At 38.2% G+C, this 17,909-nt stretch overlaps 1 protein-coding gene and 1 pseudogene across 1 annotated transcript in view; one reads left to right on the forward strand and one right to left on the reverse strand.

The window, feature by feature from the left end:
• BTBD9 (BTB domain containing 9) overlaps positions 1–17,909 on the reverse strand; it is a 487,969-nt gene that overhangs the window by 420,005 nt on the left and 50,055 nt on the right. The window contains exons 5-6 of the mRNA XM_010389718.2: positions 8,387–8,606; positions 5,773–5,892 (exon numbers count right to left, since the gene is read on the reverse strand). Coding sequence (XP_010388020.1) covers positions 5,773–5,892; positions 8,387–8,606 — 340 coding nt within the window. The remainder of the gene's footprint in view (positions 1–5,772; positions 5,893–8,386; positions 8,607–17,909) is intronic.
• LOC115896822 lies at positions 15,245–16,442 on the forward strand (annotated as a pseudogene).

Here is a 17,909-nt window from a genome sequence, read left to right on the forward strand (position 1 = left end):
GGAGTTGAAGACCAGCCTGGGCAACATGGCAAGACCCCATCTCTACTAAAAACAGAAAAAACTAGCTGGGTGTGGTGGAACATGCCTGTAGTCCCAGCTACTCAGGAGGGTGAGGTCAAAGAATCACTTGAGCCCAGGAGGTGGAGGTTGCAGCGAGCCAAGATGGCACTACTGCACTCCAGCCTGGGTGACAGAGCAAGCCCATCTAAAATACAAAGAAACACACACACACACACACACACACACACACACACACACACACAAACAAGTAAAACAATGACCAGAAAATATCACCCCCTTCATCTCAGCTTAAAATACCTGCCCCCTGTCTCTGGCCTTCTCTAACTACCCTATTTAAAATAATCCTCCTCCCCGACCTCCATTACTATCACAGTACTATCTTTGCAACACTCATAATTATGTCATGTGCTCTTATTATTTGTTTGTTTCAATCTGTTTCTACCAAATTCCAAGAGCACAGAAACCTTGGCAATCTTCTTCATTGTTGTGGCCTCAATATCAAGTATAACAAGAGCATAAAGTAGGCGCTTATTTGTTGAATGGGTGAGTGATGAATGAATACATAAAATCTATTTCCTTAGCTGGTGAAGCATGCCTAAATTTCCTGTTGTAAGTGAAAGTAGAACCATTCTAGTGAGATGTTTATCATCACTTATGGCCTCTAATGTGACTATGACAACCAGAAGATAGGCTAGCAGCACATGCTCTATGATACCCTTTCTGTTTCCTATGACACATATGGCACACTACAATTTCTCATTCTAAGAAAAGAAGAAAAAGGAGGGCAGTGAACTACAATAATTAAAATACTTGCAGCAAGAATCAAAGAAATCAGTGGAACCGAGTAGTGTATACCCTAGAATCCAGCTCATGATAAATATGGCTGATCACATTAGGATAGCAAAAAATGATTATTAAATAAATGACTTTAGTCAACTGACTATCCCTACCTGAAAAGATATATGCAAAATATCCTGACTGTATTAAATACTTAGATATAAAGCTTAAAAAAAAAACAAGTAGTGGAAAAAAGATATGCACATACACATAAAAGTTTAACATTCTCTAATATTAGAATGAGGAATAATCTTCTAATCATAATACCAAGCCAGAAATCATTAAAAGATGGACAGATTTGAATACATTTTTTAAAAAGTAAAATTCTATATGGCAAAAAGTACCAATAAAACACTAAAAATGTGTAACAAATTTCATATATGACAGGCAAAAGAATAATGTCATATATGTATGTATTGATACAAAGTTCTCACAAGACAAAAAGAAAAAGACAACTCTCAGAAGAAAAATATGCAGAAGACAAAAACAGGCTTTTCATAAATAAGAAATTAACAAATGGCCAGTATTAAAAGATACTTTAACTCACCAATAAAGAAATTCAAAGTAAAATAGGACTTTTGTTTTCAACAAATTATATATTACATTGGCAAAATGGTGACAGTGTCTGCATTGGTGAAAGTTCACAGAAAGGGGCATTTTTGCATGCAATTGGTAGAAATTGAGTACAACATTTCCAGATGACAAGTTTTATCAATATTTAAAATATATACTACATTATAATTTTATAATGAGAGATATTTCCATTTTGATATTTTTTTAAAAAAGGAAATAAAGAAAGAAACCCAGTTTTGTATTAAACAAGTTCATCTCTCCTATACCAGGCTCTAAATTATCAACTTACACCCATCTCAACACCCTGTCTGGCCTTGTCTCCAGTAAACAATGCTCCTGATCCTCCTCTAAACTCAGTCCAGCCCCTAAGGTAAATCCCTCTCCCACCTATGCTCTTCTTCCCTCTCTCAATGGGCATAACCTTGAGAACTTTGCTTTTAGCCCTGCTTTCTTCTCTCTCAACTTTCAGGTTTTAGACCAAGATTTCACTTGCAATTCCAGCCACCAGTCACATGCACACTTTGAATTCTACTTCTATCCATTCACACTCATGTTTTAAAGTTTTCTCATTTTTCAGCAATATTATATGGCTGCCAAATTAACAGCACCATGTTGAGGAACAGCTCAAAATTTCAAAAGTACCCCCAGGGTAGTCAATATTCACCATTCCTTACTAGTGTTTTCTGTTCAGTACTAGATTCGATTATCTAAGGTGGAAAGGACTGAGAGAGAGTTTACCAGATAACCAAGAAGACAATTCGAAGGTTACAGATTATGGGTAAAGTGGAAATTGCCTTCCCTTAGAAAGAAAAGGCTGATAAGACATAACATGGTTCTCAAGGCATATGAAAAATTGAGCATAAATTGATGAGTCACTTTTCTCCGTCTCCAGTTAAAGTCTGAAGGGGGTAACTGGTCTAAGCTTTTGGCTACATACAGTAATCCCCACTTAACTCACAAACATTCCTAAAACGAGTCCAGAAAGGCAAAGCAGACCATTGCCCTGCATTCATTATCATGGTTGGAATGATCACCCTGGCTTTGAAGACTGATGTTATCTGCCACTAGATAACATCGACTATCTTGCTGAGATGAATGCTGACTGAATTACATTTGACAAGACAGATGAATGGCAAATCTTATGTTATATATATTTTACCAACGAAAATATATGAAAACTCCTAGACATATACAAAGATGGGCCAGTTGTTAAGCTAAAACTGTTTAAGCCATGTTTTCGACTGTATGTATGGATTGGCAATTTAAAAAGTACCAAAAAGACTAGGCTCCAGAGGTGAGAGTGAGAGCCACCTCACAGTGAGAGCTACCATGACCAACGACGATGGCAGGGATGACTCTCTCTGAAGGTCAATCACCAGTCAGGAGTTTCTGAAATTAGGAAAAATAATAAAAATGACTGCCATTTATTGAGCCCCTCCTTTCTGCCAGAACTGTGCTCCATACATGTAAATGTGCTATATCATCTAACTCTCACATCAAACCCCATGAACAGGTGCTGGTATTCCTATTCTTTATGGATGCAGATATTAGGGCTCAGAGAGGCACAATCTTATCACAACACAAATATGAGGTGAAACAAAGATTTGAGAGGAGCTCTACCTAACTCCACAGCCCATTATTTTTCTACTACACAATTCTGATTCATATGTGGTTTAGCCTAAACTCAAAGAGAGGATGGGGTAATCTCAGATTTCCCATTCATCAGGTATCATTTTTGTGAATGTATTAGATGTAATCTTTCATCAATACATGACACTTACATTCTTCAGGAATAACCTCCAAATTCAGTTTCCTGAAGAAAAAACAAAGTAACCTTTGCAAAGAATTCAGAACCATTTACCATTACAGAGAATTTTCCAGCACTCATATATGTATTAATGAATACATTGATAAAAAGTCCCAAGGAATATATGTACATATTAATGTTCGATCAATCTCTCTTCATTACATAGTCATTGCCTTGACACCATGAAACCTATGCTAACATTTATAGAGTACCTACTGCATACAAGGTCACAGTCTGAGCACTGTGCAAGAATAATAAAAGATTAGAATCCATACTCCCCGCCTCCAAGAGCTTGTAATTTTAGTATCAGAGGCAAGATAAACACACAAAGGACACTAAAGAACAAAGCTGCCATACAAATGTGCAAATTAACAAACATAATGCAAATTGAACACTTACGTGCTGAGGAAATAAAGAATTTATTTGCCCAGTGAAGTTCTTGGAAGAAGTGTAGTTAGAACATTGTTTAGGTAGACAATAAATAATTGTGAAGATAAGAAAGACCAAGACATCCTCAGTTAATCTATAGACATACTCTTAGGTCCATTTTTAAATACTATAAAATTACAAACTCCTAAAAAAGGCAGTTTACTAAGGAAAGTAGTAATTAATATAATAAGGTGGTTTTAATTTTTTAAAAAATTCTTATTAACGTGGATATCAAGATTCTTTCCTCTTCTTGTTATCATTATCACTAAGATCACTGTTGCTCAGTATTTTTCAACCAGAACTGGGAGCTGGCTATACCAAGACAAAAACTAGCATCATGAATACAGCCAGTCTCTAAACACATAACAGCTCTACCAAAAAAGTCAAGGCCAGACAGGAAAGACAAAAGAAGGAGAGTATAATCATGCTCACTAATATACAAAGGTAAAGTATATTTTCTAAAAGCCAGAGATCATGATCAAAGGCACATGTTTCCATACATACAACAGGAGCTTTCAGGTGGGTAAAGCACACAGGCTGTCATGGCTGGTATTATTATATACATGATTATTTGTTCTGAGAGTCATGTTCCTGTTGTTGCAAATTAAATGCAAACACACAGTCCTTCAGTCCATATCAGATGCTTTGTTATGCTGCCTATGTTTTAATCAGATACAACAGTAATAACCAGAGTCAATGCAGACTCAATCTCCTCCTCCACGTGGGGGTCCCTCTATCACTCTGGAAGTATCCCCAGGCAGCTCTGAGATATGGAATCTTCACTCAATTTCTTGTCCCTCTTATTTTAATCCATTCAAAACTCCTCTGATAAAAGAGCAACTGCCAGACCTGAGACACTTAAGTCTGTCCTTGGGGAAATGAAATTGATTTTCTTCATTTTCACACAAGAGGATCCCTGAGTAATAACATTGTGTCTGGTCATACCAATAAAAAAAAAAAATGTAGGCAACGTTCTTTACTGTACCAGAGGCTGAACGGTTTTGTGAAGTTCCTATAGTGGAGGTAAAAATTCAGCCTTTTGCTGTTAGACCATAAGTTTCACAAGTATAAAAGTAACTTCTGACCAAGAGACTAAGTGCTTTGGTGCCTCCCCCTCTGCTCCCAATCAGCCACAGTGGGAGATCAGATGGGTCATGGGTAAGGGGCCAGCCCCACATTCTCCATGGTGTACACTCACCATATCCCTTCCCTTTTCCTCCTGAGCAAACAAACTAATCACGTTCTACCTTTAATCTTTTGACTTTAAGGTAAAGAATATCTAAGGGCAATTTCCAGGGAGAAAACTACAACAGAAAAAAACAACAGAATTTCGGGGCCCTTTAACCACCCAAACAAATTCACTAATTTGTATAGGCTTTACAAGATTTCAGAAATTTTAAATGATGGATTATACCTAAAGGGAGAATATGAAATATTGAAACTGTAGCTTTTTGATATTTTTAGAAGACAACAATATTGAGGGCTGCAATACATAACAAAAATTAAAGCTGAGGTGCTCTGGCTGAAGAGAAGCTCTGAGCCTCGAGCCTCACTAGCTAAGCCTCATTTGCCCCAAATGCAACCCCACTTGAAACACCCATTCTGTCAAACCCCATTTGTTAACCACTAACCTACAGAAAAAACAGATGACCAGAACATGCACACTGGCATTCAAAAATCTCCTCCAGCCCTGGCCATTGCCAAGGAAAACTCCAGAAATATCTCTCATGGCTTTCCTAAGAAGAATGCACCCCTAACAATAATTCTGCTTTCAATGTATCACAATGAATATGACCATTCACTGTAGAGCACAGAGCTTAAAAAACATTCCACTTCTCAAATGTTCCCTGTCCCTTCTCATTCATTCATGTGTGTACTACATATATATTATACAAGACATGTTGTACAAATAGTTCCACAACACACTGTAAATATTAGGATGCATAATTTTTCCATACTTTTCCTAAGTTTTTTACTTGGGATATGTTTAGTAGTTGACATCCTGAAGAACTCTTTTTTCAAGATGAAAAAATGCATTTCTGCTTCTCAAAGTCCAATCTCCTTAAACAAAAATAAAAATCATTTGTTAACCACTGAGAACTAACCTGCAGACACGGGCTGGAAAATATAATTTCTGCCAAGAACGACACAGATACTGGGAATGGTCTATCACTCTAACCCAGTCCAGTTCATCCATTGACACTTCAATGAAGTATGAATAAGACCTGTGAATCAAAAGGAAAAAGCAGAAAAAATGACCATATTAAAATAACAATACAAAGCTGTACTTTAATAAAGTGTTAAAAGATACAAAAATACAGAATTCAGTAATTACATTTTCTACATAATGAAATTCTAATAACAAAACAATGTTATGATAGCATTCACCTACAATGCACTGAAATTATCTCTCAGGTTGTCTGTCTGCTTTCTCAAATCATAAGCTGCTTAAGAACAAAGGCCATCCTGTATTTATACTCATATCCCTAGGGTCCTACACAGTACTTGACACATCAGGCATGTGAGATATTTACTCCTTTTCAAACATGGTCAGGATGCCTCACCTATACCATATTAGAAGATACATGATGCTACGAGAGAGAGAAGAACAGAAAATAGAGAAGCAGGAAGTACGCTTTTTCCCTCTACCTTCCCTGGCCAGGGTGTTCGGCCACCCCTCTAAGGAAGAAAGTCAACTTGGAATGGTTCCCCCACAGAGGGCAGCCTATCTCCTGCTGCCTACCAGTCTCCTACCCTCCCATACATACAAGCTACCCACAAAAAAATAAATGACACCAGTCAAGGGATAATGCACGTTTCTTTTGGGTACAACTTAAAACTTGCCAGCTGATAATCTGGCAGTAATGAAAACAGCCTATCATCCTCCCCTAGTCAGCTACTCCAAACCATTACATGCAGGTCCCATCCTAAACAAATCTATATTCCCCTGTCATAAGCCAAATTTAAATCTGAGATGCAGTTATTACTTGTACTGTAATATCAACAGGAACAATCTTGGAAGATTTAGGTGACCATAAATGTCATCCTGCAACCCACAGTTGTGACCAGAAAAGGTCAGCTTATTTTGTGTCATCCCCTCATTCTCTTTGCTGTCCCCTCACTCCCATTCATTTTATCACTCAGTCTCAAACTGGTCATAACCTTTTATTGAACCTCTCTGGGTTATCAGTAACACAGGCTATAATTTTACAACACGTCAGAATCTTTTTGGCTTAAGATTCTGAATTTTCACTTTTGCTTAGAATGGTAACAATTTCTGTAAGAAAAGAACTGTTATGTGGTAAAGTTAAATCCCTCGTGAATGTAACGCACATACTAACACAAAGTGGCCTATAAATATTTAACATCACAGAAACAATGACAACCACTTTGCTTCAAACATACCAAACTTTTATTATTTTTATAATAATTTCCCTATTAGTTCAATGAGTGAAATACGTAAAGCTTTTAGAACAGTGTCTACCACATAAAAGTAATGAAAGTACTGCAAATACGTATTCTTATTATACTGTTGTTATTAATCAGAGACTCTTGGAAATGAGATATGTGGATTGGTTCCACTTTGCCAATTAAAAACATCAAATTATATCCAATAAGCTACGTATCAGAAAATATATTCTTAATAAAAAGCAAACAGGAAAAGATAACCTGGGGATCTCACACACCCATGCACACGGGAAATGCTGACTCTTACTTCATAAAGCTTCCCTTCACACTGGGCTCAAATGGCCTAAAAAGCCAGGGTGGTGGCAGTGGTGCTAACAGAAGAAACACACCACCTTGTAAGGTTTGCAGGACATCATCATCATTACTATTTAAGCCCTTCATGCCCAGATCTAAAGAGGCATCAGTGGGGCATAGTTACTGGGTATGCAGGGTTTAGGTTTATGATAAACAGCAATGAAGGAAATAGTTCAGTTCTTGTCACCATATTGCTCTGGTACTTCTGCCATTATGGTTGAACCTAGAAGTCACAGTGGGTGAAAGCATCACAGTGGCTGGAAGAAACGCAGAATTCTGAAGCCCCCAAGAAACTGAATGGGTTCCCAAACTGGAGTTCATTAAATTTTCTCACAAATTTCTTTTGTTTTGAGGATAATACTTATCTACACACTAAAAGACAGTATTTCTCTTTGCCATAGGGTAAAATGCATTTAAAAGGTTATAATATCCAAAACTAATGAATCAAGTAAATAATGTTAACTCATGATAGAATACAAAACAACTATTAAAAATACATTTTAGAGGAATATTTTTTAAAGGGCAGAATGTTCACAATGTATTAAAAGCAAAATTAGCTTTTTGTATATCTAATCCATAAAACTATGTTTGTGCAGGTTTCTGTTTTGTGTGTGTACGTGTCCATGCATAATTGAAAAAACACTAGCTAGGTACATATGAAGATTAATAATCGGTAATGAGATTACTAGCAATTTTTATTTTCTTCTATGTGCTTTTCTATATTTTCTACGGTTTCTACAATAAACACACATTATTTTTATAAGAAGAAAAAAACAAAAAAGTGTATTTCTTTTAAAGAAATGTACCCTTTAACTCTTTCCCCAAAACCAACCTTCAAGAGATAGCAGAATGATCACAAAGAGATAAACCATCATATCTATAAAACAAAAGTAGATGACCACAAAGTTAAGTCATCTCAAATATAATGTCAGTTTCTAAGTCATGCTAATCACTTACCGGCTATCTCGGTCCCACAGGAGTATCCGTATGTGATTGATAATGGACGGCTGACCTAGCTTAATCTCGATGCCGGAACGGCAGTCATCATCAATTGGGTGCCTTGAAAATCCATGATCCAAATCATAATTTTGAGTATCACCATCTAATAAGGCTGATTTCAGCTCCCCCTTTACAACTTGGGCTCCATACTTCATAGTTGCAATGTTTTCTTCTGGTACTACAGTTAAAAATGCAAAAAGCTAGGTTAATGGTTAAGTTATTCTATATTTTTTGAAAAAAAAAAAAAAAACAATTCTAGCATTCCACTTTATTCTAGTATCTGCATTTAAGAAGAGCATAGGCAAGTTTATGGGATAGAAAATACAGAACATCTATAAGGATTAAGACACCATTCAGAGGCCAGGTGCAGTGGCTCATGCCTGTAATTCCAGCACTTCAGGAGGCCGAGGCGGGTCACTTGAGCCCAGGAGTTTGAGACCAGCCTGGGCAACATGGGAAAACCCTGTCCCTATTAAAAACAAACAAACAAACAAGCAAAAAAACACTGTTCAGAGTTTAAATTTAATGTTAGTATCATAATCACAAAGTGCTTGAGACTAATGTTACTTTTCAAAAGTTAATAAACTAGAAAAGGCATGTACAAGGACAAACAAATCGGCTCTGCTGAGTTCATTCTATTAGTAACTTAAATATCTACTAAGCAAAAATAGCATGGAAAATGACCTGTACCTGCCATCTGGACTGAGGACAGTGTATAAAAGCAAAGCAAACAGGTCAGAAATCTGATAAAACAACAGAAAAAGAAAGGTTCCAATATAGCATAGCTGTTAGTCATACATGAATATGCTGAATCAATTAATCTAGCTTATAAAACAAGATTGTTTAAAAGAAGATATCTTTTTCTGTACTTGAGAATTTTTAAAAATGAAAATTGATAGTCTGTCATCAAAATCAGTATTATGGTTACTATTAAATCCCCTCCCCTCACCAACATTAGATTTATTAAGTATCAACTGTGCCTGGGACTCTGAAGTCCTCTACTTAATTATGCTTCACAGATCTGGAACTTATCTTCCAGGTACTAACATTCTAAAACTGACACTCTCCATGGAAAGACAACAGGCTGCAGAAAGATGTTAAGAGCTTGAAAAGTCAGAGATTAAACAGTGGCTTCACCTTCAGCCAGGTACATCACTTTAAAGAAGTTTCCCTCTCTCAAATTCCATTTCTCAATGGGGGAGGGGGGAACCTCCCCCTCCCCCGCCCCACATATCTATCCCCCAGGTGTTTCTGTTTAAGAATTAAATGAGATGATGTTTGTAAAGCATATTATGAGCTCTACTCATATATATATGCTTTTCAAAATATATAGCCATTACTATTAAGAAAACATATTCAAAAGCACACAATAAGAGAACTATGTAAGTTTACAGACTGTAAAAAAATACCAAATTCTCACAGTACACACACATTTTGGCTGTGTGATTTGAATAGGGGAAAGTGTGAGCTATAATCAGGTTCTTGTTAAAAAGTAATTCATCATTGAAGATTTCTGGAAAAAAAATTTTAATTTCAAATGAAGATGAGTAAAGAGAGTGGCACCAGAAAAGAACAATAAATTGCAGCTGAAAAATGGAAGTTTAAAATGGAAGCAAAAGACTATAGCAACCCAGCAAAAATAAACAAAACATCCTAGTTATGCTTAACTTCTTACCATCAGAAGTTTAAGTACTATCGATTTATAACTTTCTAAATTCTATTAGCATGTGATAATCATCCATATTCTTCCTATTTAACAACTCTTCTATAATACACAATGTGCTAGACACTGTCCTAAGCACCTTGCAAATATTAATTCCTTTGATGTACTCCTCGTAATAATCCTTTGAGTACTGTACTATTATTACATCCATTTCACAGATGAGAAGTGGAGGCAGAGAAAAGTTAGACAGGCTTACTTGGCCCAGGTCACAGAGCCAGCAAGTAGCAGAGCTGAGATCAGAACCCAAGCAGTCAGCCTGCAGGGGCCCTGTGTTTTAACAGAATATTCTGCTACTTCCCTCTTGAAGGGTTTCTGATGAATGGCCATACCTTCTCCCTCTTTCTAACCCCCACTTCCCTCTAAGATTGCCTTAGACCCAGAGGAAAGAAACAAATAGTCTGATATAGGGGAAAAAAAAAAAAAGTTAGACTTAAAGTGAAAAAACCTAAGCTTAAGATTCAGGTTCTATCATTCACTCCCCTTGAGTAAGGCCTGTCAGTCTCTCTGAATCTGCTTTCTCATCTAAAAAGAATACTTTGTCCAATCAACCTCATAGGGTTACTGTAACAATTGCAGTACAGATAAAAATTACACTACAGATAATATATGCTAAAGTAACATATAAAGCACTCATTCAGTTCCAGTCAGAAAGCATTTTTCTGAGGACTCATTCTGTACCAGGCACCATGGAAGGTTTTGGGAATAATTAGCGAACTCGACAGAGATAGGCCCTGCCCTCCTGACACCTCCAATCTAGAGAGGAAGTACTTTATAAGTAAGCAAGCAAAGAAACAAAAGCTTGAAATCCATGCTTTTCAGATATCAATGATGCATAACTACTTGGTAAAAATAAACATGTTTTCCCTTCTTGCTAGGTATAAAAAGTGGAGGTGCAAAGTCTGTTGCTGCTGATCCCTGGAACCATCTCCTGCAGTCCTGACACCACAAGTCAAAACTAAGCCAAAGGCTAGGCACGGGGGCTCACACCTGTAATCCCAGCACTCTGGGAGGCCCAGGCAGGTGGATCGCCTGAGGTCAGGAGTTCAAGACCAACCTGACCAACATGGTGAAACCCCATCTCTACTAAAAATACAAAATTAGCCAGGTGTGGTGACGTGAGCCTGGAATCCCAGTTACTTGGGAGGCTGAGGTTGCAATGAGCTGAGATCGTGTCACTGCACTACAGCCTGGGCGACAGAGCCAAGACTTCATCTCAAAAATAAAAAATAAAAAAACGAGGCCCAAGACGGGAACATCAACCTCTCAGATTTAGAAACTAATGCCACCTAATGCCACCTTTGGATTTTCTCTAAACGTAAGTTTCTTCAGCATTAAAACTTATCAAGCTAGGGGTAACATACTAGGCACAAAAGTTTCAAGTGATTGTGACTAACGTCTAAAATGGAAATGAAATTTCTACCACAAGTCTAAGTCTTCTTTTGAAGTTTATTTCAAGGGTACCTGAAAACCTTCCTAACCATTCTTGATACAGACAGATTCATTCCCTGAGAGTATTTTTTACTTCAAAACAGAGAACATCTATACAAATGGAAATTCTCTCATGGTAACTATAATATGAGTATCTCATTGGATAAAAATATAACTCCAAGAATTTTTCTGCAAAATCCATAATTAAGTGATGAATATAATAGGAAGAATGATCATGAGAAAATTTAAATCATAATAAAATAAATCAAACCATAAATATTCTTAGTGGCTATATCTGTCTATCAGTACAGAAAAAAAAGCTCTTAAAAAAATACAAAGTGCCGGCTGGGCGCAGTGGCTCACATCTGTAATCCCAGCACTTTGGGAGGCCGAGACAGTTGGATTACTTGAGTACAGGAGTTTGAGACCATCCTGGCCAACACGGCAAAACCCCATCTCTACTAAAAATACAAAAAATTAGCTGAGCGTGATGGTGGTACATGCCTATAACCCCAGCTACCTGGGTAGCCGAGACAGGAGAATCACTTGAACCTGGGAGGTGGAGGTTGCAGTGAGCCAAGATCATGCCACTGCACTCCAGCCTGGATGACAGAACAAAACTCTGTCTTGAAAAAACAAGGTGATAGAGATTAAATAAGATAGTAGATAATCATAATTTTTTACACATAATTTTTAATGCATTTTACAAGCATTAAGAAAAATATTAAGCTTTGAAGTTCTACAGCTAGGTAGAAATTGCTAATTATTAGAAAGAAAAGTTAAGGAGAAATGAAGCAGAATGTACCCCTAGCTACACAGTGCCAAAATCTGCAAGGAGTGCTTGCTGGTTTAATTACCTCGTGCTTTTCTTTCACTGCTTTATGTTCTTAATTATCTTTTATCGAATTCCCTATTACATGTAGGTTGACATGGTCATTTGCCCCAGTGGATTATTTGGATCCAGACTTAGTTCTCTGCCCAAAGCAATCTACTTACCCAATTCTATCACCTAAATCATTTTCTACTCCCCATCCCAACTTCCCTAGAAAATGTATGGATACTCCCTTCCTGTGAATAATCCCCAAGAACTGCAGCATTACAAGTGACTTACTTTACAATTCCTGTGTTACCTTAACCCCCCCGCCCACCCCGCCCCCGCTTTCCCACTCTCTGCAGGCCTCCTTTCCACATCTAACAGTACTGGTACTCAAACATACCACAAAACGGAAATAAAAAAGAACCCAGGCAGAAGAATCTATGAAGGAGTATTTGCCTGGTGAGTCACAAGACCAGCACTTTGGTTCCAGTTCTGGCATTGAATTCACTTGGTAATTTAGGCAAGTTACATAGATCACAGAGCTGAAAGGGACCTTCATACTATTAAATTAAAAAAAAAATTCTATAGTGCTTCCTACGTGCTGCTCACTGTACTAGACTCAGCTCTCCAGAGCTCACCACTCAGGAGACAAGAGCACATATACCAATACTACACACTCCCATGGAGGAATACTCATTAGGGATGACTTATATACCCCCTATTTACAGATGAGATTTTCTCTATCACAATAAACTATAGTTGGGAAGACACAAATAGCATCTTCTATCTTTGAAGATACAAAGTCAAAGAGTTTTATTTATTTTATTTGCATTTTTTTGGAGACAGGGTCTTGCTCTGTCACATAGGCTGGAGTGTGGTGGCACAATTATAGCTCATTGCAGCCTCAAACTACTGGGCTCAAGCCATTCTCCTGTCTCAGCTTCCCAAGCAGCTGGGACTACAGGCACGCACCATCACACCCAGCTAATTAAAAAAAAACATTTTTTAGAGACTGCATCTCACTATATTGCCCAGACTGATCTTGAACCCCTTGCCTCAAGTGGTCCTCCTGCCTTAGCCTCCCAAAATGCTGGCATGACAAGTGTGAGCCACTGCGCCCAGCTCCAAGAGCCTTGAAAGTATTAAAGGTTCACTGTTACTATTACTGTCTTTATGTGACAGATGAGACAAATTTAAATTCTAGTTTAGAAGCCAGGGATGGATTCATTCAGCCACTCATTTATCACTTAAAAAAACAAAAGTCCAGATTCAGGCACTGTGCTAGGTAGGTGCTTGAAAAACAAAGGCAAAGCAACATAATTACATTACTCAAAAAGCTCAACCTAGTATAACAATCTAAGCAAACAAACCAAGAAACATCATATCACAGTTGCAAGCTCCCTCAGTCTGAGGAAACTACAGGGATAGGTACAGGGTAAACAGGACAGACTACACAAACACACACACACACACACACACACACACACACACACAAGCACATTTATGTATTAACCAATAATGTAACTTAGCAGTCCTACAAACAGATTGACTTTTTATTCAATAAAGATATCTTGAGGATAGAATTTGTGATATGCTCCCTACTATAAACATGCAAAAACAAGAAATAACTCTCTTTCCCCAAATCTAAAACCTGAGATATACAAAATGAAACATAACTCAGCCTTAATTAAAAAAAAAAAAAAAAAAAAAGCACCAACTTTTAGAATAGATAGAAATATCTCCACAGCTAAGACAAAGCTAAATGCTTGGCAGAGGTACAGGTAGTTCAAATATCCTAAAACAAAAATTTCATTAAAAAGTTAATTCTCTTTCCCCAGCTGTATAGAAAAATGTTCATCATTATATATGCATAAAGCTAGTCTAAACTACTGTCCAGAAAGACCATCACAGATAAGTTTAAAAGACTGTTTGGATCTTCTTTTTTTCTTAAAGGGGGAAAAAAATCCCTATAATTTGGTAAAAGCCTTAGGACATGCAGCTCTAAGAATTAAACTTTACAGTAACCAATGATAATAAATTCAAAGAAAAAGCATTAACCTCTATATCCCAGTCCCAAGATAAAACCTCTCTACACTTCATGAAAAGTCCCCAAAGACACAGAATCTATATCCAGGGAAGAACAACAACAGCAAACCCAAATTCTGTCAATAACTTCAAAATAAACAGACCTATCTTTTCAAGTCATCAGCCCAGGAACACTTCTGAAATAATCCTTTTTTTCCCCAACAGTGAAGAAATTTGACAAAAGAAAACAATGACATGAATGTTAAGGTAACATTTACTGGCTGGGCGCGGTGGCTCACGCCTGTAATCCCAGCACTTTGGGAGGCCGAGGCAGGTGGATCACCTGAGGTCAGGAGTTCAACACCAGCCTGGCCAACCTGGTGAAACCCCATCTCTACTAAAAATACAAAAATTTGCCAGGCGTGGTGGTGGAACCTGTAATTCCAGCTACTTGGGAGGCTGAGGCAGGAGAATCACTTGAACACAGGAGGTGGAGGTTGCCATGAGCCAAGATCGTGCCATTGCACTCCAGCCTGGGTGACAGAGTGAGACTCCATCTCAAAAAAAATACATAAATAAAATAACATTTACTTAGAAAATAACTTATTTTTGGTGATTGGGCAGGCCCATATGAACCTACAAGTGAGGTGCAGTGGCCATGGAGGGCAACCGAGGAGTCAGTGATCACAGACTCCCCTCAACACCCCAGTCTGGCGGCCTGGCGTCGGCCCAGTCAGTGGAGACCTGTGGAGAGGCAGCGGCGGTGGCCTCCACAAGCCCTCTTTCTCTAGGGTTGTATATATAGAACATCCTGGAGTCCACCATGAATGGACAGTTGAACCTAAGTGGGAAGCTAATCATGAAGGCTCAATTTGGGGAGGATATTCCACAAATTCCTATCCATAATGAAGATATTAATATTACTTACGATGAATTAGTGCTAATGATGCAGCGAGTTTTCAGGGGAAAGCTTCTGAGCAATGTCGAAGTAACAATAAAGCACAATGATAAAGATGATGATCTTATAACAATTTTTGATAGTTCTGACCTTTCCTTTGCAATTCAGTGTAGTAGGACACTGAAACTGACATTATTTGTTAATGGTCAACCAAGACCCCCTTGAATCAAGTCAGGTGAAATATCTCTGTCGAGAACTGACAGAACTTTTGAAATAAAGTGAATCATTTATTGGATAGCTCGGAACCACCTGGAGAATCAGGACCTTCCACCAGTATTCCTGAAAATGATAGGGAAGAAAAGCCTGCTTCTTTGGATTCTTCTGGAAAACAGTATATTCAGGTTATGGCAGCAAGTATGTCCGTTTTTGACCCTTTAAAAAACCCAAGATGAAATAAAAAATAATGTTACGTCGGTGTCTGGCTTAACAGATGGTCAGGTTTCAGGGCAACCCAGTGCTCCCGTAAAAGACTGTTCAGGAACACCTGACAGCATTGCCACCGCCTCCTCAGCAGCAGTTCACCCATCAGGAGTTCAGCCACAGCAACCACCATATATACAGAAGCTAAAATACAAGCAGGTCAGATTGAAAGTCAGCTGTACCAACAGTACCAGCAACAGGCTGGCTATGGTCGCAGCGGCTACAAGCTCCACCTCAGCAGCCTCAACAGTATGGGATTCAGTATTCAACAAGCCAGAGTCAGCAGAATGGACCCTAAACAACCTCAGCAGTTCCAAGGATATGGCCAACAACCAACTACCTAGGCACAAGCTCCTGCCTTTCTCGTCAGCCTCAACAACTGCCTGCTCAGCCACCACACGGTACCAGGCAAGCAATTATCCTGCACAAACTTCCCAAACTTCTCAGCCTACTAATTACACTGTGGCCCCTGCCTCTCAACCTGGAATGGCTCCAAGCCAACCTGGGGCCTGGGCCTATCAACCAAGACCAGGTTTTACTTCACTTCCTGTAAGTAGCATGACCCTTCCTCCAAGTGGGCCTAATCCTTATATGTCCTCCCTTTGGTCTGGGCTATCCCCAACCTGGACCTGGTTATCAATAAGGAGGCTCATCTACACCAATTAATGTAGCTGCTAGCCACTGGCCTCCCAAAAGACTCCAAAATACTGTTTTAATCTGTAATGAAGTTCAGAAATTTTCAAAGCAGAGCATTTTTTATGGTATCTTTGTTGCTGTTAATTGAAAGCATAATTTGCTGGAACACAAAGACCAAAATCAAAGTTTTTCCTCCTTGCTTAAAAATGTAGCATCTTCTTAGTTATTTTGGAACACTACTCTTACATGTGTGTAAAGTGATTGACTTTCTAGCTTCCCTTGTACAGAGGATATTAAAATGCTAGTGTAAGGTTTAGTCATCTTACTTGGCTTTCTGCTATTAACATGATGTACTAAAGTAGAGACCTTTAAAGATATGACTAGATGTTATGTATAAAACGTAAGACTGATAGATTAATATAGATGATTGAATCAAAAAAACAGGGAAGTGTAAGGCTTCCCTGTTTTTATATTACTTGTATTTATATTACTGATTTTATTATTCTTATTATTCCTGGCTTTAAAAGTCAGGAAAAACAGACTGTTACTTAATCATTACTCAAGTTTAGAAGTTAAAGGATTCCCAAACATTTACATAATCTCTTCCTTAAGCTCCCCATCACTCACTCCAAAGCGAAGAATTTAACACTGATGAACAACAATCTGCATATTTATCATTTCAGAACTGAGTGACTCAACTGGCTAAGTTCTCCATTTCGCAACTAATCTCATGAGTTTCTTGTAACCCAGGTACTACCCTTATATTGACCAGTTGATCAATTCCAGGCTACCAGTAACCATGTGAAATGTCCAAAAGAAATCCTCACTCCTGCAAACACGTCCCAAGATTATCCCTATAATGAATCCAGTTCTAGGGCCTTTTCAGCACTTCAAATCAAATATACGGCAAGAGAGGGAAAGGAGCTTATATAAGACAGGATCCAACATGAGAATTTGAAAAGCCTAACACTAATTACTCATCTTATTACCTCTTCACTTGCTGTCCTCCCACTTTATCCAAGGCTGACACTGAACTAGTACCATTCTCTAGCACCTCTGATTTCTTCCTGGACCTCTCCTAACCTGATCTCTCTAGCTACCATACTATGTTTTTACTACCTTTCAATCCAATTCACAAATCAGAGAGGCAGTATGTTATCTCTGTTATCTTTTCAAACATCCATGGCCTAATTCCCTGGCAGCCAATCATCTGTCCAGTTTACTTACCAACTAATCACAATTTATATCCAAAAGTTATCTCTCAATTTTCTTGACCTCCCCATCATGAGCTACCACCGACCACTGAATCCGTATGAAAGCTCTCTCCTCTGGCTGTCCTGTGTAACTCTCTTCTATCCCAAATGTCTTCCTCCTTCCTTCTCTACCTTAAGTCCCCTGGCTATAGGTTTTCTCCAAGTTTCAGACTTTGATTTTTACTTCTTTCTCTATACTCTAGCAGCTCAGGTTTCAACTC

Source organism: Rhinopithecus roxellana, chromosome 4, assembly GCF_007565055.1.
Source record: "Rhinopithecus roxellana isolate Shanxi Qingling chromosome 4, ASM756505v1, whole genome shotgun sequence".
NCBI lineage: Eukaryota > Metazoa > Chordata > Mammalia > Primates > Cercopithecidae > Rhinopithecus > Rhinopithecus roxellana.